The 21900-nt window shown below is 47.9% G+C and overlaps 1 protein-coding gene across 4 annotated transcripts in view; it reads right to left on the bottom strand.

The window, feature by feature from the left end:
• Window positions 1-21900, bottom strand: part of LOC137436706 (ephrin type-A receptor 4) — a 57486-nt gene that overhangs the window by 20825 nt on the left and 14761 nt on the right. For all 4 annotated transcript variants that reach the window (XM_078786682.1, XM_068130713.2, XM_068130714.2 and 1 more), the window contains exon 4: window positions 2827-2982. In XM_078786682.1, coding sequence (XP_078642808.1) covers window positions 2827-2982 — 156 coding nt within the window. The remainder of the gene's footprint in view (window positions 1-2826; window positions 2983-21900) is intronic.

A 21900-nucleotide genomic window follows, 5' to 3' on the forward strand; every position in this document is an offset into this window, starting at 1 on the left:
ATTGTGAACAGCCTTAAGATGGGGAAACTTTCATTCGGTTTTTCCAATGAAGTCCAGCAAACAACAGACGATCCCATATCCGACATTGGTAGAAAGGAAACCATATGGGAAGGTTTTGGAGGGCAATGAAAAGAATGTCGATGAGTGAAGCAAAAGCAGATCTTAGCAAAGCCTCGAAAACACCTCCAAAGCTTCTGCCCGCGGTTAGCATGGAGATCGACTGACGGCCGTAAATCCCGATTCCAAAGCAAGCAAAATGAAAATAACGATGAACAGCATCCAAGCCACCACAGGGGTATCTGTTTTGACTCAAGCTTTCAGAAGTGGGCCCAAACGTTGGGTTTTCCAGGGACAGAATAGAAGAATTCCTTTTCCACTTTTCGTTAAGCCACATGCCCCGAGCGCAAGAGAAAACGCGCTTTGTCTGGAGGGGAATGGCTAAAGAAGCAACTGTCGAATAATGGGCTCTTCATATAATGAACACCTATAAAACTCCAAAGGTCGTCATTTCAAAGTTTTACTAAATATGCCATGTAATTACCTAAGTGGGTGATGTGCGGTATTGAAATTGATTCACACCGTATAGAAACTGCACATATAACGCGACAGCAGAGCTACGACTCAAAAACATTGCGATGGGAAGATGAAGCCGGCAATAACCGGAAACTTTAGGAAAGACCGAGGGGTCGTTAAAATTTGACGTGGACTTTTGTTTAAAATCACAAGTAAGCTTTCAAGTGCTTTACAAGACCAATATTGCATAATTTTTGTCATCTTCTTCAACTTTGTAGACAAACTTGCTCCCACGATGGATAATTTTCAATACATCTTCACTGGAGAATTATTAAGGACGTGTACGTAGCCAGTGCAGGACGTCATTCTTGACGACCCCGTTTATCAAGAACTTCTTGCAGTGCCCCGTCCCAAGGGGCTCTTTGACACCGATGTCCTTGACGAGGAATTGCTACAATACTGTGCAGCCATTTCCTCAACATTTCAAAATGTTTGATGACAAAAGTTGTTTGGGTTGGGAAAACGAAGGAACTACCAACTACTGTGGTGGAGCTTCCCACCGAGCAAGGCGCAGCAAACCGAGCAAGGGCATCTCCACTCGTTGGGGTTGCCCTCAGTTTGAACAGGCTTGATGTTTTCATTCTTTGACCAGAAATATTAGAATCGCTCATCGTTACATCCTCTTCCTGTTGTCTCATTTGCCACCATCCTGATTTGCAGCATGTGCATGAAGGGAGAAATTGTTGATAATGGGTATTAGTTACCAACATGATAAACAGAAATTTCCTCAACAATTGTTAATCTACTTGCATTACTCTGCCTGTTAACATCAGTCCAGGCCCGCGATGAAGCTAACTCCGAGGGCGTTTCACTCACTCACCGCAGGCAGGTACGTGGTCTTTCTGTCTTTTACCGGTCGCACAAGATCTGCCAGCAACCCTCTTCTGGTTAAACTGCCAAAATCAAGACTCTCTATTCACCTTCATTCCTCTTTACTCCCGCTTCTGGAACAAACTCCCTCACTCTCTTCAATCCCACTCCTCCCTCCAGGTCTTTAAAACAGCCGTTCACCACCATCTCTTATCTTCCCCCATCCAAAACCTTGATCTTTTCTACCCCCATTAATTCACCCCTAAAAAACCACTTTTATTGAAATACCGACTTCTTTCCTGGAAGTTATAGCAGAGTCCATGTGTTTTATACCTCAACCCCCGCCTTCCCATGCCTTCTCCCCCCAAGCCCCCTCCCTCCCACAGATCTTCCGATGTCCCTGTACTCTGCTGTTGTACTTGTGTGCTTCCTCACCTCACCCCATCTTGTCTCCCGCTCCCTTTATTGTACGTTTTGTGTGTCCGTTTTTTTTTTTCCAATTGATGTTAGCTCTTACATGAGCCTTGATCTTGGATACAATTTTTTTAAATAAAAGGCCCAATTTGAATCTCGTCGTTTGTTGGTGCCTCGTATGTTTCAAGAACCTGATTGAGACTACAAACTTTCTCATCATAGCATCTCAATGATCCGATCCTTTCCAAGACACAAATAAGGAGTATATTTTTATATAAATAAAAAAATTCGACAAAACTAAAGAACAAAACTTTGTATGACATCAGATCTGATTGCACATCCAATTCCTGCCGATATATTGCTTTTATCGGGCATTGGCACAGTATTCTACATGCGAATGAATGTGGAATCGATCTGCACAGCCTACATGAGCGTTTCAGGCTCGGTTACCGGATATGATACCTTGCAGGCACTCGACATCAAAGCACGACTTCTTGGCCTACACCTACCTCTAGCTGCCATCGGGTCTCTTTTTGCTGTCACCCCTACACTCACTGCATGCCTTTTGTGGGTCTAAAAACTGCAGCTGCACATCAAATACACCTACAACTAGGGATGGTTCTTACTTTCAGCCAATAGGAAGCCTTAAGGTGAGGTGGTTCAACAAGTTAGTTCTAGAATAACGATTCACAACCTCTGGTCAATTTCTAATGTCTGGCTTCAATAGGTGCAATAAAATAATTTCATTAAGTATGTGCACGCATCTTTAAGGAGCTACGTACAATGTACATATTACATGCAAGGGGTGGAGAGAGGATGGAAGGTAAATGGATGAAATAATGTAAATGGTAAATGATAAGAAGAAGAAGAAAAGGGAAATAGGGAGGAATATAGAGAATAGGGAAAGAAGATTGAGATGTGTATGAGAGGGAAAATGAAGACCCGATGCATAAAGGTAGTCAGAAGTACGCCATTTTTGTTGTAGAACCACAAAGCATAAATGAGTTACGTATGTGTATCACAACTCACTGGAGCAGGGGTAACTGGCCGGATCGCTGAACGCCCGGTTGAATCCCGGATCACATTCACAGGAGGTCGCACCCAATCTTGTGTTGGTGCTATGGGCAGGACAAGTCAAGCAGGCCGCGTGTTCGGCCTTATCCTTGTACGTTCCCTGTAAGCACACTGCACCAGGCAAGAGAATCGTTTTTTGCACATCCTCATGTGATCCATTACTATTTTCTCGATACAGTCCAACAATTAATTAACCATCGTTTCGTAAGGGAATACAATTTCCCCTGTCTGGCATGAATTCTACAACAGATGCAGGGAGGAAATCTAGAGTGACGCAAGAATACTCTGAACAGAGGATTGCAGAATCAACAGGCAGCTTGTGGGGCCTTTTCCAATTGGACAGAATCCTGTCTGTTTGGCACCATGACGATTCAATCATGGCGGGTCACCACTGGCCAGCAGCCCGACATGGAGATGTGGTGCCAGTACTACTTTGCTGCGCGTGTGCACAACGAAAACACCCTTACAATGAATACAACTCAGATGCAGTGCTGACCGCGCCTCTGGGCTCAGCTTCGCCCGGGCCTAATGGAATCCACAATCTCGCCACCGAAAACAGACCACACGTGGCAAAAGGCTGATACTTGTATTAAAACAATCCTTTCGGAACGAGACTGTTCGCCTTTTTCACTCATGTTTGTGCAGTTCCGAGGGTACACCGGGCAGGTCAGATAAAACTCCGATGGAAACGATATCACGTTGGGGTTATGGGGATTATTCCATGAGGAAATGCTACTTTTTTTGGTGAACGGAATGCAAGAGGGTTAGCATTTCCCCGTACAACGTTAAATGGGGTTTCCGATAGCGGAGGGGCTCTGTTAGGGTCATCCCTGCTACTTTTGCTGCTAGGCCTGGATTTTAAACTAATCGTTCTTCATCAAAACACTGCAAATAACCGAGATGTTCATTAATCGGTATAAAGCACTGACAAACTTGAGGCAAAGTGGATCACTTGATGGACATTCTGGTGATGAACTTTTAGGATCTACTTCCGTTTTGCCATACAGTATTTCCTCAACAAATGAAGTCTCTAGGCTATAGCAAGCATTTTGGAGATTGGGTGACACGTGTGTACAGGTTGACGGCCTTTAGACCTCAATATGAATTACTTTGTATTATTATGACCACAAACCTGTTGTGCTATCACCACCAAACCATACAGGACATTCATACGGTAATTGCAAATTCGAAAAATGGAGGCTCCCACAAAATTGAGTGTTTTCTTCCATTACAATTCAAAATTTGTCATTATTTATTGGGCCTCCCTCTACATTATTTGGCACTCGTCTGCAGGTTGGCATGAATTCTTGCAGAAACGTGGTACAGCCACCGATTCAGTGCCCCCTGTAGGTTCAAGAAGGAATTTATCTTTTGTTCAGGGTGCCGGTGATAGCTCATGCACTCTTCGCAAAGAACACCGTGGGATCTTTAAGGTCCACCAAATAATGCTGGTGGACGGGACGTCCAAGAAGTCCATGTCACACACCATCCGGTGGTGGAGAACGCTACTTATTGTCATATGACCAGAGAAGCCATCCAAGGACAACTGTTTCACACTTTATGGATTGTCTTCTTGGAACCGATTGTACATCTATCTATAATTCCATTAATCTCTGTGTGTATGTGTGTATGTGTGTTTGTATGTGTGTATGTGTGTATGTTTGTCTGTGACCGCTGTTTCTCGACAACTACCGGTCCGATCTACTTGAAACTTGCCAGGTATATTGCTGGGGACCCGAGGATGTGCCTTTTCAAGGTTTGAAATTATTCGGACAAGTAGTTACCGAGCTATGGCGATTTCTTTACCAAACACCGCAAGCCGTTCGCTTTGGACCAAACCATTTCATGTAAATAGAGGGGGGGGGGTTCTGTGGTCGTTGCGAATGGACCAAACCATTCATGTAAATAGAGGGGGGGGTTCTGTGGTCGTTACTGCCACGTGGTTTCAAAGTTTTTTTTTGTTGTTGTTGTTTGCACGCATGTTTTTTTGCACCCACGTACGGGCACGCCCTAGGATGTTTACACACACACACCCCTACACAAATTTTTTTTTTTTTTTTTTTTTGGCAAGGAACGGGCACCCACGTACGGGCACGTCCTAGCTTATATATAGTACGGGCATGCCCTAGTCTATCTATAATTCCAGTAATCTCTGTGTGTTTGTATGTGTGTATGTGTGTATGTTTGTCTGTGACCGCTGTTTCTCGACAACTACCGGTCCGATATACTTTAAACTTGCCAGGTATATTGCTGGGGACCCGAGGATGTGCCTTTTCAAGGTTTCATATTAATCGGAGAAGTAGTTACCGAGCTATGGCGATTTCTTTACCAAACACTGCAAGCCGTTCGCTTTGGACCAAACCATTGCATGTAAATAGAGGGGGGGGTTCTGTGGTCGTTGCGAATGGACCAAACCATTCATGTAAATAGAGGGGGGGGGGGGTTCTGTGGTCGTTACTGCCACGTGGTTTCAAAGTTTTTTTTTGTTGTTGTTGTTTGCACGCATGTTTTTTTGCACCCACGTACGGGCACGCCCTAGGATGTTTACACACACACACCCCTACACAAATTTTTTTTTTTTTTTTTTTTTGGCAAGGAACGGGCACCCACGTACGGGCACGTCCTAGCTTATATATAGTACGGGCATGCCCTAGTCATATGTTAAAGTGAACATTGTACCTTTAAGTTGTGCAATAGAGACCGAGTGATCATTGACGTGAGGCAGTATATAATTATATAAATCAATTCCATTCTGATATCGTGGTTTTAGAAAACAAAACAATGATTCCCTCTGATTTATCGAATAATGATTCAGGCCGGATCATTAACTTTGGGAAATGAAATTGCATAAAGATGTCTCTCCGTTTTGCTTTATGGTTTTAGTAGTTTCATTGAATTATAGATGTGATTGGTGAAAAACACCATATAATCAATGTACATATGCATACTCTTAACAAGGATTACATAAGGAGGTTTGCCAGCACCTTCTCCACAGTCAGTCAGGGCAATTTGTTCAGGGTGCCGGCGATAACTCGCAACATCCTTCGAAAGACGGTGGGATCTTAAGTGCCCACCAAAGACCAGCGCCTGATGTTGAGGCCTCCAGCTTAACGCCCATCCGATGGACGGCGCACACCTCGGTGCCTCAACCTGCCTGCGAGACACCAGGGTGAGAGTTTATAGCTGCCTCGGCATTCAAACACAGGCCAGACCGCTCAAAGGTGAGTGTGCGTACCTGCTATCCTGCCAGCCAATTGTGGCACCATACAAAATGCGACAACAATCTTTAGGAAAATAAAAAGTTTGACAACGAATTTAAACAATTATATTAATACTGCATACAAAGTGTTGATAACTAATCTTTGTTGTTTCTATTTCTTCGTTTAAGTCGTTTCTTGTAAAGTTAAAAGGTCTTTGCGCCCGGGAAATCCACACGGCCTCGACTTGTCATAAGCCGAGTCGCAGTAGGCCTACTTCCGGGCTCCTTTTGAATACATCGCACCACAATAATGTAATCACACATCTTAACATCAGTACTAATTCGTTTATAGTCCTGGATATACAACAGACTACCCAATTCTAAAGCCTTGGAGGTTTATGCGCGTTCTATTTGCAGGACTGAGTAACGATGAAAATACAATTTGTGTTGCGGATCATATTGCCTTATATTCCATGATGTTTAACCAAAGCCCACAGGCCACAACTGAGGTATGAGGAAACCAGGGAGAGTATTAAAAAAGAATTTTAAAAAGCACTAATCCATCTTGCAAATCTCACAGGACAAGTCGGAAAGCTTCGATTCAGGCGGAGTAATCTTTTGCACCATAAAGGTTCCTGCTGTAATATATTACAATAATGGCTGTGGATGATTTTGCCACCGATATATCAGAGGCCTTGTGATGGGATGACAGAGCCGGTGTTAACTTAACTCTATGAAGCAGGTGAATATTCCCAATTGTGTACAATGCTTTAATAGTTACGTTGTGCAATTCGCCTCCCATATTCGTAATATAAATTCTACTGAAAATCCTTCAACAGTCAAAGTACACGCTCACGATCCTGGATTTGGTTCCCTGTACTCCGTTTGCGCAACTCCTCATGATCCCCAGACAGTGTTTGAATATGCCTACAGAAAGTACAGTCTTCCAACTCGTCATCGCTAATAGCATTTGAATGAATAATCATCAACAGGCGTGCCGATGGCATGATGATTCTGCGAAGCATGCTCATACTTGGCGGAGGCAACTGTGATGATAAAGGGATCTCAAACGCCACAATCCCCGACCTCACCCTCTGCCCCGTATCGCCCTTACTTCTCCATCGAGTCGGCACAGGCACAAAAGACAACTTGTGTGTTGCCTTGGCAACCAGAGCTGACCGCCTACAAACACTGAGCAAAGTCCTACGCTTGTCACTTCCTCAGCAAACATTTTTGAGTGAGTATAAAGCAAGGGCCCAAAGATGTCATTCCAAACATCCCACGCACCGTTCTGGCATTGACAACCATGTATAACTCTCCTCACCAGGCTTTGTGAAGTAGAACCAAAAGAAGAAGAAGAAAAAACAGCTTTAGAAGGACTTTTCTTAAACCTGAAAGTTTTAAAATTTCTCCAACGATGATTACCTGAGCTAATCAATACGTCCAGAACTTGCATTTTCAACAGGTACTTCCATCAAATTTGGTTATCATTGAGTTTGAGTTTTCTTCTTCATTCCGATCGTTGTTTTATCTCCGCTCACCGTGAAAAACCACGAAGGCCTCTTGTTTTTGACCCCAAAAGGCCAGGGTTCGAATCCCATCCATGACCCGCAATTCCTAATCCCAGCAACCCTCCCACCTCAAAGGGAGGCTCAACTAGACTAGGGGATAGTTACGGGTGGGAAATAGCTTCAGTTAACCACTGGAGCAGAAGATTCCCTGGAGGGATAACACAGCCTTCTCCAGAGCGATGAGAAGCGACCATTTAGGACGATTAAGTTGGCCGAAGTTTTTCCGATTTTGCACACCAGTTGCAACCGACAGTGGTTTCAACTTGGTAGAATGAAGAACTGGTCTTGCAGGTGAGGGCTGATGTCTATCTGCATCAGCCGACAGGTAGACCAATGGATGAGATCAACAGGACGTTGATCGCCGTATGTTAACAATAAAGAATATCCTGAAGGAGCTGTGGCTCCCACGTCGATCGAAAGAATGGACGCGACAAAAAGCTTGAATTCATCTGAGGTGCTTTATTCGAATCAAACACTCAGGCACTCTGGGAAAAACGTTTTACGGTCAGCAATATATATCTATTCCGCCAGGGGGTTTGCCCAGGCCTGGCGCCAGGGGGCGTGGCCCCGCGTCCCGGCTGCGGCCTGGCAAGTTGAGGGCGAGCCTGCCCGGGCGTCCCGACCGAGGCCTGGCAAGTCGAGCGCGGGCCTGCCCGGGCGTCCTGGACGAGCCCGGCCTGGTGATCGCTCCGCGTCCTTGATAGGTGCAAGGCGATTGTGTAACCCCAGCGGCAGCCGCTACACACGTCCCCCCAGAATCGACTTGCACCGGCAGGGTCAACTTGAGGGGGGTCCTGATGACCCGGCCGAAGCGACCCCTGGCGGGTCGTGGGAGGGGGTCCGGTGAGGTGGTGGGCGGTCGAGTGGGGGGCACCGTGGACGGGGGGCGGCCTCGCCGCGGCGGGAGGGCCACCCGTGGTGGGTGGTCGACGTCCACGTGCGCCGGCTTGAGGCGGTCCACTGCAATCCGGTCTGACCTGCCGCCGATGTCGATGACGAACGACTTGTCGTCCCGTCGCAGCACCCGGAAGGGCCCGTCGTACGGCGGCTGGAGTGGCCGCCGATGTGCGTCGTGACGCACAAAAACATACTCCGCGGTGCGGAGTGCTGGGGGGACGTAGGACTGGGGGTCACCGTGGTGGGATGTCGGCACGGGGGCAAACCGTCGGGCGGCCTCCTGGAGGTCCGAGCGCTGGCGAGCTGCGGACCAGGGGCTGGTAGCGTCGGGCACGAATTCGCCCGGGACGCGTAGCACCTGGCCATAGACCAGCTCGGCGGTGGATGCCTGGAGGTCCTCCTTGGGGGCCGTGCGAAGGCCCAAAAGGACCCACGGCAGCCGGTCGGCCCAACCGCCGTCTTGAAGGCCGGCCATGAGCGCGGCCTTCATGGAGCGGTGGAATCGCTCGCACAACCCATTTGCTTGGGGGTGGTAGGCCGTAGTACGGTGGAGCTTGACCCCCAGGTTGCGGGCGACCGCGCCCCACAGCTCGGAGGTGAACTGTGGTCCGCGGTCTGACGAGATGTCCGCCGGTGCGCCGAAGCGGGCGACCCAGGTGGCGATGAAGGCCTGCGCCACGTCGGCGGTGGTGGTGGAGACGAGGGGAACGGCCTCCGGCCACCTGGTGGTCCTGTCCACCATGGTGAGCAGGTGTGTGAACCCTCGTGATGGGGGAAGGGGGCCCACCAGATCCACGTTGACGTGGTCGAAACGTCGTTCGGGCACGGTGAAAGGTGCCAGCGGGGCCTGGGTGTGTCGGTGGACCTTGGCCCGTTGGCAGGCGGTGCAGGCGCTGGTCCAATCGCGGACGTCCCGACGAAGGCCGTGCCAGACGAAACGCGCCGACACCAGCTTCTGGGAAGCTTTCCGGCCCGGGTGGGAAAGGCCGTGGAGGGAGGCGAAGATGCGGCGTTGCCAGGTGACGGGCACGATGGGGCGAGGCCGGCCTTGGGAGACGTCGCAGAGCAGGACAGTGTCCGCGCAGGGGATGTCGGCCAGGCGGAGGCCCGTGTCCGCCGCCCGGAGGGCTTGCACCGTGGTGTCGGTGGTTTGGTCCGCCGCCATAAGCGCAAAATCCACGCCCAGGTGGACCGCGTTCGCGCTGGCCCGGGAAAGACAGTCGGCCACGGCGTTGTTTTTGCCGGCGACGTGCCGGATGTCCGTGGTAAACTCCGACACGGCGGAGAGGTGGCGCTGTTGGCGGGCCGACCATGGCTCCGTGACCTTGGCCATTGCGTAAACCAACGGCTTGTGGTCGACGAACGCCGTGAAAGGTCGGCCCTCCAGGAGGTGGCGGAAATGGCGGACGGCCAGGTGTAGACCGAGGAGCTCCCGGTCAAACGTGCTGTATTTGAGCTCGTTCGGCCGGAGCTGCCGGCTGAAAAAAGCGAGTGGCTGCCAAACCCCGTTCGCCCATTGCTCATGTACGGCGCCCACCGCGTAGTCGGAGGCATCCGTGGTGAGGGCGATGGGAGCGTTGAGCACCGGGTGAGCGAGCAGTGTTGCGTCGGCGAGGGCCCGCTTTGAGCCTTGGAAGGCCGCATCCATTGCTGCGGACCAGGCGATGTCGTGCTTGGCCGGCATGCCCCGGAGGGCTTCGTAGAGGGGCCGCATGAGTTGAGCAGCGCGGGGCACGAAGCGGTGATAAAAATTCACCATTCCCAGGAATTCCTGCAGGGCCTTTATGGTGCGGGGACGCGGGAAAGTGGTGATGGCCTCGACCTTGGTTGGCAGCGGCACAGCCCCGTTCTTGGTGATGTGGTGGCCCAAAAAATCAACGGCCGTCGTGCCGAAGTGGCATTTGGCCGGGTTGACGATGAGGCCGTGCTCGCTGAGGCGCCCGAACAGTGTTCGGAGGTGGAGGAGGTGCTCGGCCCGGGACGTGCTGGCGACGAGGATGTCGTCCAGGTAAACGAAAAGGAACGGCAGGTCACGCAGCACGCCGTCCATCAAGCGCTGGAACGCCTGAGCCGCGTTCTTGAGACCAAACGGCATCCGCAAGAACTCGAATAAGCCGAACGGCGTGATGACTGCCGTTTTAGGGACGTCGGCCGCCCTGACAGGTACCTGGTGATATCCCCGTATGAGATCAATTTTCGAAAAAATGACCCGTCCCGCCAGACGGGCGGAGAAGTCTTGGATATGCGGGATCGGGTACCTGTCGGGTGTTGTAGCGTCATTAAGACGGCGGTAGTCGCCACACGGGCGCCATCCACCCCCCGGCTTTGGCACGATGTGCAGTGGCGAGGCCCACGCGCTATCGGAGCGCCGCACGATGCCGAGGTGCTCCAACGCGTCGAATTCGGCCTTCGCAACGGCAAGCTTGGCTGGGTCGAGGCGGCGGGCCCTGGCGTAGACCGGCGGGCCCGTGGTTGGTATGTGGTGCTCGATCCCATGCCGTACTGCGACGGCCGAAAACGTCGGCCGCGTGAGGGCCGGGAACTCCGCGAGCAGGCGAGCAAACTCGTTCGCCGCCGGGACGGTGCATGCCAGCTCGGTCGGCGCGGAGCTGCTTAATGTGCATACCAGGGAGCTGAAGGTTTCAGCGTTGATTAAACGACGCCGTTGGACGTCCACCAGCAGTCCGTGTGCGCAGAGGAAGTCGGCGCCTAGCAGAGCCATGGGCACGTTGGCGGTTATAAACGTCCAAGCAAAGCGTTGGCCGCCGAAGCAGAGGGTGACGTTGCGCGGGCCGAAGGTGCGGATAGTCGATCCGTTGGCCGCAACCAAGGAGGGGCCGCAAACCGCGGATTGCCTGTCCTGGTCAGAGGCGGGCATGACGCTCAGTTGGGCGCCGGTGTCGCACAGGAAGCGCCGTCCGGACGCTTTGTCCGTGATGAACAGTAAGTTGCCCGTGTGACCGTGGCCGGCGCTCATGGCAGGTAATGAACGCCGGCCTGGCCGTTTCCCGACCCGCCGAAGGTGCACGGGGGTCGGCATGTCCGGGCCTTCTGTCCGAACCTGGCATGATAGGAACACCACGCTTGGTCGGGTGGAGGCTTCGGACGTCGTGCTGGACGTGGTCGGCTCGGTATAGCGGCCGCCAATTGCGTCGGCAGTTCGGCCGTCGAACGCGCCGGGTGCTCGGGCGCCATGGATGGTGCATCAGGCGGCGGCGGGTCCCATGTCGCCGCTGCGATGCGCTGTCCCGCGGCGGAGATTTTGTCGGCTTCTCTGGCAAGGGCCCGGGGATCTGTGATCGTCGTGCTTGCCAGGGCGAGGCGTACCGGGTTAGGCAGCTGACGGAGGAACAGCTCCCGGAACAGGAATGCCGGAGAGTGCTCGCCGAGCAGCGAAAGCATGTAGTCCATTCGCTCGGAAGGGCGCGTGTCGCCGAGCTCGGGCAAATCGAGCAGGCGCCGTGCGCGTTCCGCCGCTGGGAGGGCGAAAGCATCGAGTAGAAGCTTCTTAATCGCGCCGTATTTGTCAGCAGCCGGCGGGTGCTCGAGGAGGCTCAAGGCGCGGGCCGCGGTGGCGGAACCAAGCGCCGCCACCACATGGTGGAAGCGGGTGTCGTCCGCGGTGATGCCTCGCAGGGCGAACTGAGAGTCCGCCTGAGCGAACCAAACAGCCGCGTGAGCCTCCCAGAAGGTAGGCAGTTTAAGCATCACTGCCGTGTCCATGTCGGTAGGTCACCAATGAAGGAGCTGTGGCTCCCACGTCGATCGAAAGAATGGACGCGACAAAAAGCTTGAATTCATCTGAGGTGCTTTATTCGAATCAAACACTCAGGCACTCTGGGAAAAACGTTTTACGGTCAGCAATATATATCTATTCCGCCAGGGGGTTTGCCCAGGCCTGGCGCCAGGGGGCGTGGCCCCGCGTCCCGGCTGCGGCCTGGCAAGTTGAGGGCGAGCCTGCCCGGGCGTCCCGACCGAGGCCTGGCAAGTCGAGCGCGGGCCTGCCCGGGCGTCCTGGACGAGCCCGGCCTGGTGATCGCTCCGCGTCCTTGATAGGTGCAAGGCGATTGTGTAACCCCAGCGGCAGCCGCTACAATCCGATATTTAATGTGAAGCAAGGTCCAGCGTCAACCCTTTGGCGGTGCAAAAGAGGACCCTCTTTCTCCTTGCTTCCCACGACAGCTGGCATATCTCAATCAAGGTCTTGTTGCTTTCATCCATCATCAATTTGCTGCTTTGTGCAATCAGCCAACAAGGCCCTTGTGATTAGGAATGCTTGTAACAGCTTATTTTGGAGGAAGTTTATACTTTCCTACAAAAAGTGGAATTTTTTTGGTACATTTAAGTGCGATGACGCATGTGTGTCCATCTTGAACAATTTATTGCCCTCAGAAGAACGACTTGAACATAATTAAATAACAAAAATCTAAATTTAATACCAGGCTCATCGAGACCATTTGAAATTTCAGAATTTGATAAGGCAAGGAGGAATGCGCAAATGGATTGGTCCACTTAAAGCAACCACCTTCGTTTCAGATGAGATAAGTGCAGGGCTTTCGGGAAGTCCACAAAAGGTTACCCGATAGCACCAGATGGCCTGGTGACTGTTAATAGCAGGGCCTGTGCGGGCCGCCGGCAAAACACGACAGCAATGTGACAATAGATATTAAATTATAATCTTTTAATCTTGCCCTGTTTCTGAGACTGTTGCTAAAAAGAGCACAAAGTACAAACACACCACTTGAAACTGGCCCGGCACACCGAGTCCAGAAAAGTGCTGCGGAGCAAGGGCTCGATGAGGTGGAGTGGGGGTGGGAATGGCAGAAATTGCCTTACAAGTTTTTTTCCGACTGTTAAATATTGCAAAGCCTTCCAGGCTTTTCCAGCCGGCGTGTCGCACATGTGGAATTTGTGAGTTTTGTTGAGACACGCCAGCATGCCGAGCAATTCACGGAGTTTTTAACCAAACCCCTAGCACCCTGACACTTGGTCCGAGTTCACACCTCACCCAGCTGTCTCACACCCAACACTCGGTCAAGCTGCCGCTTAGAAATTTGAGGCTAAGAGTTTGCAAAATAAAAATTCTCCAATTGTATCATGAAAATTCACCCATGCACCAATTATGGGATATTGTGACAAATCAAAGCGTGCTCATAGCATTACATTAATCATCAGAAAAGGCTTCTTCCTTAGTCACATCAAAATTTCCATGAAGTTTCATGAGCAGGGCCTTGTCAGATGTGGTGACTTTGAAAGTTGCAATTCACGGATGTACGTTTGTTTATACGCCGCATTACAATTCCCACCGAGTGCAACCAACACCAAGAACATCGACGTTATCAACCTCAAATAATTGCTTTATCAGGACAATTTTGATTGGCTCGTTTGGCATTGTCATCCAAGAGGTAAGAACTCAACTCGTGATTCTGGGATCCTAGTTTCAACTCCCATATTTTCTACTGCTTTGCCTTTTGTTTCTTAATATCGCTGTCTTCAGGAATTGCAGAATAGCTTAGGCCTTAGACTTTAGAGGTACGCATACTCAATTTTGAGTCGTCTAGCCTGGGTTGGAATCTCGGCCCAACTACAAACTGCCACCTTGGTGTTTCAATAGTATTTCGCGAAATTAGGCGATTTATCACCGGCACCCTGAACAAATCACAAATTCCTGCCCTGACTGCTGGGAAGGCATTGGCAAACCAACCAGCAGACCCCGCACCAATACACTACTTTGGCAGCACTGACACCATGTAAAGTACATTGAAAATGATTATTATTTGTCTTGGAACTTCTTGCTACTAGTAAAGTGCAATGACATCTCCTAATGTCCTTGCTGTGCACATAAGCTCCTCTGTGGCCCTCCACCAATCATGGGAAATAGATACTGTCGGTAGATAGATAAATGTCGGTAGATAGATAAATGAATGAACGAACGAACGGACAATTATTATAAGCAACACAAATTGTCGAATAATTATCCCAAAATCACAACGCTTATATTATTACAACCTATATCAGCATAAAGTTATTGTTGTGGATAAGGTCGAGATAATTCCTTTGTTTGAATCTCAGCAGCGCAACAACAGCGTTCCACCAAATTGACACCAGGGACGATCTATGCTATTGTTGATGAGGGTGTGATGGATGAGAAGAGTACCATCATTTTTTACACTATCCTTGTTTAATCTTTGCGAGCTTTGAAGCATCCTTTTTAAAAGTGCGTCGATTGTATTTCGGTCTCTTCCGATGACTGATACACAATACAAATTTTTGGTTTGAAAGAACACTCCAAAAATGTTATCTCCTTGGCAATTTTTAACCATCAAAGCATCTTCTGTGAGCATTAGAAGACTTTTCGGTCCGTGAGGAAGAGATAAGAAAATAAACTAGATCAATGGATAGAATGAACCGAATCAGTATACGGATCCAGCCACATCCACAAAGGGAACTTTCAAAGTCACTACGTTTGACAAGGCCCTGCTCATGAAACTTCATGGAAAGTTTGATGTGACTAAGGAGTGGAACGACAGATTTACATTCCGTGCTTTGTGCTGTAACAAAAGACCACAGAAGAAAAGATAAATATTTTGTGAGTAGAACAACATCTTCTTTTTCGACTCAAAAATTAAGGCTAATTTAGTCATTAATATTACTATAATTCACCAAATGTCGGTCCGTCTGTCTGTCCGTTCCAAGGTACCGCAAAAACGCTGAACTGATCGCAACGATATTTTGGGTGGGTAATCAATCCTAGGACCCCCTGGAGTAAAATAGGCTATATTGTTTTCCAATTTTTGCAAGTTTTCCAATTTTCCAGTTTTCCAAAACACGATGGAATAATATTTACCGATATGAACAGTGATGTGGCTTTTGTTGAAATTCTACGTACCAGGAGAGAGTAGATCGACTCCTGACGAACTCTTCCGATATAAACGTGCAGCTCCGAAGTAACACCCCAGCGTGTGCAAAGCGACTGAGAAACAGGTGTAGCAGCCGCTTCCGTGTTACAGATTCGGCGCGCACTCTTCACACATAAACGTGCGACTGAGAAAGACGTGTAGCGGCCGCTTCCGTTTTGCAGAATTCAATCTTTTTTCAAAATGGGCGCCATGTACTGTTTCGATTTTGATGATTTGCATGTGATATCATTCAACGGATGTTTACATAAATCGGTTAAAATAAAAAAAGCCTTCAATTTCTGATATTTTGCCTTTTCATTTGGGCCTCCCAATTGAAGCCCCGTCCATAGGGCGGGTTGCTAGTTAAATTGCTAGTTAAACAAATTTGCCAGACGCGTGACATGGCGTTGGTGCTGCCGAAGCAGTCTCTTGTCATAGGGTTTTGGTGTTCTGGGTGGTTTGCCATTGCCTTTCCAGCAGTTAACGTCCACCAAAGACCAATGTTGGCAGATGGGCCTGCAATTTTCATGCATCCGAGGGATGGCACACACATCGATGTATCGCCGTGCACGTGAAACACCAGAATGGCAGTTTATAGCTGGGCCGGGTTCAAACCCAGGCTAGGCAGCTCTCAGAGGCACGTGGCCTTACCTCTTGGCTATCGTGCCAACCCAAGTTTAATGAATGGGAGAGACGGCACCATTGCGTGAAATATTTAACACCAATGATTGAATAGACGCAGCATTGTCTGTGGAACCTTCATGAACCTTCATTGAAATTACGTTACAATGGTAAAAATGTGATGAATAGATTTCTTACACATCATGTAAATATTTCACAGCCAAAATGTAAATATTTCACATGACATGGCCGTCTCCACAAAAACTCCTGGGCAATTCACTGAAATTGATGTTCTTGCTTAACGGCAGCGTTATGGTTGGTTATTCTGGTTTATTGATTTAACCAGACTCGGTAGTGTAATGGTTGGAGCATCTGCTCCGAGTCTGGAAAAATCGGTGATCCGAACCCTAAAAATTCCACGTGCTGCTTCCCTGCCTAACGCTCAGCATCTAAAAAAAGCATAACGCACAGACAAACAACCATATGTTGGCAACTGTTGTGCATGCTTTACGGGCCTAATGGCCCCTCCTGCATTGAAGTTCCTTGTAAGAGACCTCATATTATTATTATTAAAGCTAAGCCAACCAGAGGGCCCAATGGCATTCGGAACTCGGCTCGAGCCATGCCAACTAAAGGCGAAAGACAGTTTTTGGACAAACATTCGTTCGGTTTCCGCCATCCATATTCAGAATACCCATCCAAGTATAAACTCTCCAGATCATTTGTTACCAGAACTCTCATGTATCAAATAACCTGGGGGATGAACATGTACATCTCGCTCCTCACTTCAAAGTTCAGGCCCACAATTGGGAACCGACCGGAATAGCTTGCAATGGACAGCTAAATAAACCCCCATCGTCCTTTGACTCGAGCAATTCCATCTTTCAGAATAGTTAACTGCGTAAATTTACTAAGTTGATGAGTCTAAATGTTTGTGTCACCATGGCCTAGAAAAGGGCTTGGGTTTTGATCTGAGCAAATTCTTTAAAATCTTACGTCATCGGTGGGCGACCACGTGGCAAGGCCGCTTACCATGGGTTAACAGTCAAATTATCCTCAAACATCTCATTGCAAGTCCCGAGATATATCGGACAAGTCGAGGTCGATTTCTTTCAAAATGAAAATTCGCCAACTATGTCGTCAAGCAACACCGTGTGGGAATGGACAACCAGGAACAGGAGGCAAACTGATAATGAAACGACGATCAATTATGGAAAGGATTACAAATCGAGCACATAAGGCCTACCAAAAAAAATGGGACAACTTTTCAGGTAGCATTGTTCAAGGAACACAAATGTATCCATTGTAATGTTCTACTGATGAAGGAAAAAGAGCTCGAAACTCAGGGAAACAGAATTCCTTAGGGATTATCAAAGGGAGTTGATGAAGCAAGCGAATGGCGGAGGCCTTGCACACATTCTCTTCTAGTTCTTCACTGCTCTGGACCCACGCAAATAATTCTGGAGCCATGAAGGACGTGGAACAATCAAGAGGTTTTGAAAATCAAAGATTTTTGCTTTTTGTGCAAACTTAACCATCGAGGCTCCTTACACATCGATATTTAAAAAAAAACTAATTTGGAATGTGGCGAGTAAGAAAAGATCATTAGCATACAATTTAAAACGACTCAGATTATGGGCAGAAAAATACTAATCCCTCTACTTCTTTAATGGGCCCAGATTATCCGCAAATTCTCGTGGGGATGGCCGGGTAAGTCTTTTTGGCCCAAGTCTTTCACGAACCGGCTGCCCAGGTCTCACGGTCGACTGAAGGTAACTTGGTAGGATTTTGTAATTTGGTCAAAGTGCCGGCGATAACTTGCCTACTCTTGGTGAGAGACATCGTGGGATCTTTAAAGCCCAATGGCGACCAGTCCTATCAAACTGGTCCTCCGGCTTAATATCAAAGGGCTTGTCTGACCGTAAGATGAACCACCCCGTCTGTGAAACACCAGGGTAACAGTTTATATTATAGCATGTTCGAAATCCAAAATCAAGTACCTCTAAAGAGCAATCGGAGGACATTAGTTAACTGCGTAAATTTACTGAGTTGATGAATCTAAATTTTTGTGTCACCGAGGCCTAGAAAAAGGCCCTGGGTTTTGGGCTGAGCAAATTCTTAAAAATCTTAATGACATTAAAGCAAATTGTAATAATTTTTTTGATAAATGGATTGCTTGGAAATTGAAGTTTTCTGATTTTCCCCTTTAAATACACTTTTTTTTACCTGTATGGAGAAAGAGGCTCATGGAAGAGATAAACAAGGAACTTTAACATTCTGGGTAGTCATGGGTAGTCATGCAGGTATATATAACTATCTGAGGTACCCGGCTTCGCCCGGGTTGAATAAGAATAATACAAATATATGATGAAAAGAACATGTATATTTTAGAGCAATATCACAGTACATTTCCTACATGACGTTTTTTCAATTTTCAATTTCTCAAAACCTCTGGGTATACAAAATTTCTGGTTTTCTTACTTGGTGCCAAGACATAAAGATTGCTTGGTTTTCCAACCCTCGAGCAGCCCACGTACAGCTGGCCATGGGCAAACACTTGTTCTGTGAAGTTCAGGCCGACAACCTTCATTGATTGCCCCTGCGCCCTGTTGATGGACATAGCAAAACATAGCCTGATGGGGAACTGAATCCTCTTGAAGGAGAATGGAAGATCAGGTGGAATAAGTGGTATCCTTGGAATGAATACTTTCTCTCCTCTGTATTGTCCTGAGAGGATGGTTGCCTCTAGGACATGCGGCATCATTTGCTGGATTGTCAATCGTGTTCCATTACACAGCTTTGGTGGATCAAGATTCCTTAGAAGCATGATTGGTGCTCCCACCTTGAGAATCAACCTGTGTGTTGGGAGTCCTTGAGGCTGATGACTGTTGAGAAACTCAGTTGGGAGGTTTACTGCCTGATCTTCATGTCACTTTGGCAAGAGAATCATAATTTCTTTCATGACCGGGCAGCGAACGTCATTATGTGCGACATTACGTCACTCCTACGGACGTGAAAACATTTGTTTTCCTTAAAAATATATTTAAAATAAATAAAATAGTACATAAATGAAGAATAAAAGAAGCTTAAAAACAATTTAAAATACAATAAAAAGCACATTAAAAATATATAAATATGTACGTACAGTATACTGTACGTACGCGCAACTGCTGATTCTCATTCAAAACAGAGGTGACGTACAGTATTCCTTTACTGTGTCTGTGTTAGCCATGGGATAATGATGCTAGTGTTTGAAGAAGAAGGATAATAATGAAGAAGGATAATGCTAGTGTTTCCAAGCATAATGTGGTTACGATGGACGCTAAGGTAAATCTGATTAAAAGGTATGAAAAAGGTGGAAAAGTGTCGGTGATAGCGCATAGACCTTATCGCGAATCGGAACCGCAATGCGTCATGGGATCGGAAAGGGGCAATAGCGCCGCCACAAACTACACCATGGAATTGCAGCTGGCCCGGTTTTTAAACCATTGATATTAAAATAAAAAGTAGCCTATAACCACCGGAATTTTATGCTGATTCCGAATCTGTGTCTAAAACTTTTCTCCGATGTGTAGTTCTTGAGTTATAAGCGGACATCCAGACAGACACACACACACACACACACACACACACACACACACAGACACTCCTCCTTTATTTATATAGATGGGTAGTCATGACGTGAGAGCTGAGGGATGCATGGCTGAATACTTTGGAATTAAATACTTGTAGAGTTAACGTATCGATGTGAGAGGAGTTTAGAAACCAAATGTTCTTTAGTGGATTCCCAAAGTAAGTTTTCAGATTATAATGTGGAATAAAGTTATTGCTTTACTAAATAAATAAATAAATAAATGGTGGTGTAGAGTATGAAAAGAAAATCCCATAAAGACAAACTACAGATCAGTCCACGAATATCACAGACCAGCTCAGAGGTGGTGTACATAACTGTAATAAGTCTCGTTTGGGGCCAATTCCATCCCAAACTATAAACTGCCACCATGGTACTTTTCCGGCAGAGCTTTGCACCGTTCCTTATACATGACTTTGCCACTTTGCCAGGGTCACATCTGCTATTATCTGCCAATGGACGTTTATGATAATATGATCCCGTGGTGTCATTCACAAAGACTAGGCCATTGTGTCCTGACACCCTGGCCAAATTACAAATTCCTGCCTTAACCTACAGACGGTACCACATCCATACTCACAGGTGTGATGCAACAATCAGCAAGACAGTTGCACGTGATGGAATTAATTGGCAGACCAATCACACTGAGCATGATTTGCAACTTTTTACCTCCGCCACCGAAGGTGGATGGAGGTTATGTTTTCACACCCGTTTGTTTGTTTGTTTGTGAACAAGATATCTCAAAAAATTGTGGATGGATTCGGACGAAATTTGGCAGAAACGTAGCGTATGTGACAAGGACGAAATGATTTGATTTTGGTGAAGATCCGGATTCGGACGAAATTTGGCAGAAACGTAGCGTATGTGACAAGGACGAAATGATTTGATTTTGGTGAAGATCCGGATTCGGACGAAATTTGGCAGAAACGTAGCGTATGTGACAAGGACGAAATGATTTGATTTTGGTGAAGATCCGGATTCGGACGAAATTTGACAGAAACGTAGCGTATGTGACAAGGACGAAATGATTTGATTTTGGTGAAGATCCGGATTCGGATCCGGCTCGTATAATTTTTTAAGTGATTCTTCACCATTGGGAGATTTTTTTTTTTTTTTTTGTATACTGAATCGAGGCTTGTGAAAGAGCTAACATTTACTTCACAAACAAATCAACCAGACAAACAAAACACACAAAAAGAGGGAGCGGAAAACAAGATGGGGAGAGAAGGGGAAGCACACAAACACAACATTTGAGAGCAGGGAGATGTGTGGAAGGGAGAGGGCTTGGGGGGAGGAGGCGTGGGAAGGGGGGGGGGTGGAGGGAGAAGTATAAAACACAAGGACACCAAGGACTTCCATGACAGAAGTTGATATTTCAAAAAAGTGGAATTGGGGTGAAATTAGCGGGGGTAGAAAAGATCAAGGTTTTGGATGGGGGAAGATAAGAGATGGTGGTGAACAGCAGTTTTAAAGACCTGGAGGGTGGAGTGGGATTGAAGAGAGTGAGGGAGTTTGTTCCAGAGGCGGGAGAAGAGAGGAATGAAGGAGTGAAGGTGAGCAGAGAGTCTTGATTTTGGCAGTTTGACCATAAGAGGGTTGCAGGCAGATCTTGTGCGACCTGTAGGAATATTTGCGGGACAGAGCCCAGAGAGAGCTGGAGGGGCAAGGCCAGAGAGGAGTCGGTAGAAGATGGAAAGACCACCAACCTGCCTGCGGTGAGTGAGTGAGAGGCCCTTGGAGTTAGCTTCATCGCGGGAGATTCCAATGATTCTGAATGCTTTGGTTTCAACAGCGGGAAGACGAGCTAGGTGTGAGGCAGGAGCACCAGCCCAGAGGGGAGAGCAGTATTCCATTGAGCTGCGGCTGAAAGCCTTGTATGTGGTGAGGAGCTCAGGTGTGCCAAGGAAGGACTTTGCACGACGGAGGATGCCCAGTCGGCGACTGGCTTTGGAGGCCAGATTTGAAATGTGGTTTTCCCAGGAAAGATCATGGCAGATAGTGAGACCCAAAAGCTTGAGTGACAGAACTTCTTGGAGAGGATTATTCAGAAAGTGGATGGGAGGGTTGTCCAGTCGGTCTTTTCGGAGAGGCATCGTAAGAGTGTGAGGTTTGTCAGGATTGAAAGACATGTTCCACTTGTTTGCCCAGTCTGTGATTTTGTCCAGGTCTGCAGAGAGTGAGGAGGCAGCAGACTGCCGATCTGAGGGATGA

Source organism: Myxine glutinosa, chromosome 11, assembly GCF_964187855.1.
Source record: "Myxine glutinosa chromosome 11, kmMyxGlut1.1, whole genome shotgun sequence".
In the NCBI taxonomy this organism is placed as follows: Eukaryota; Metazoa; Chordata; class Myxini; order Myxiniformes; family Myxinidae; genus Myxine; species Myxine glutinosa.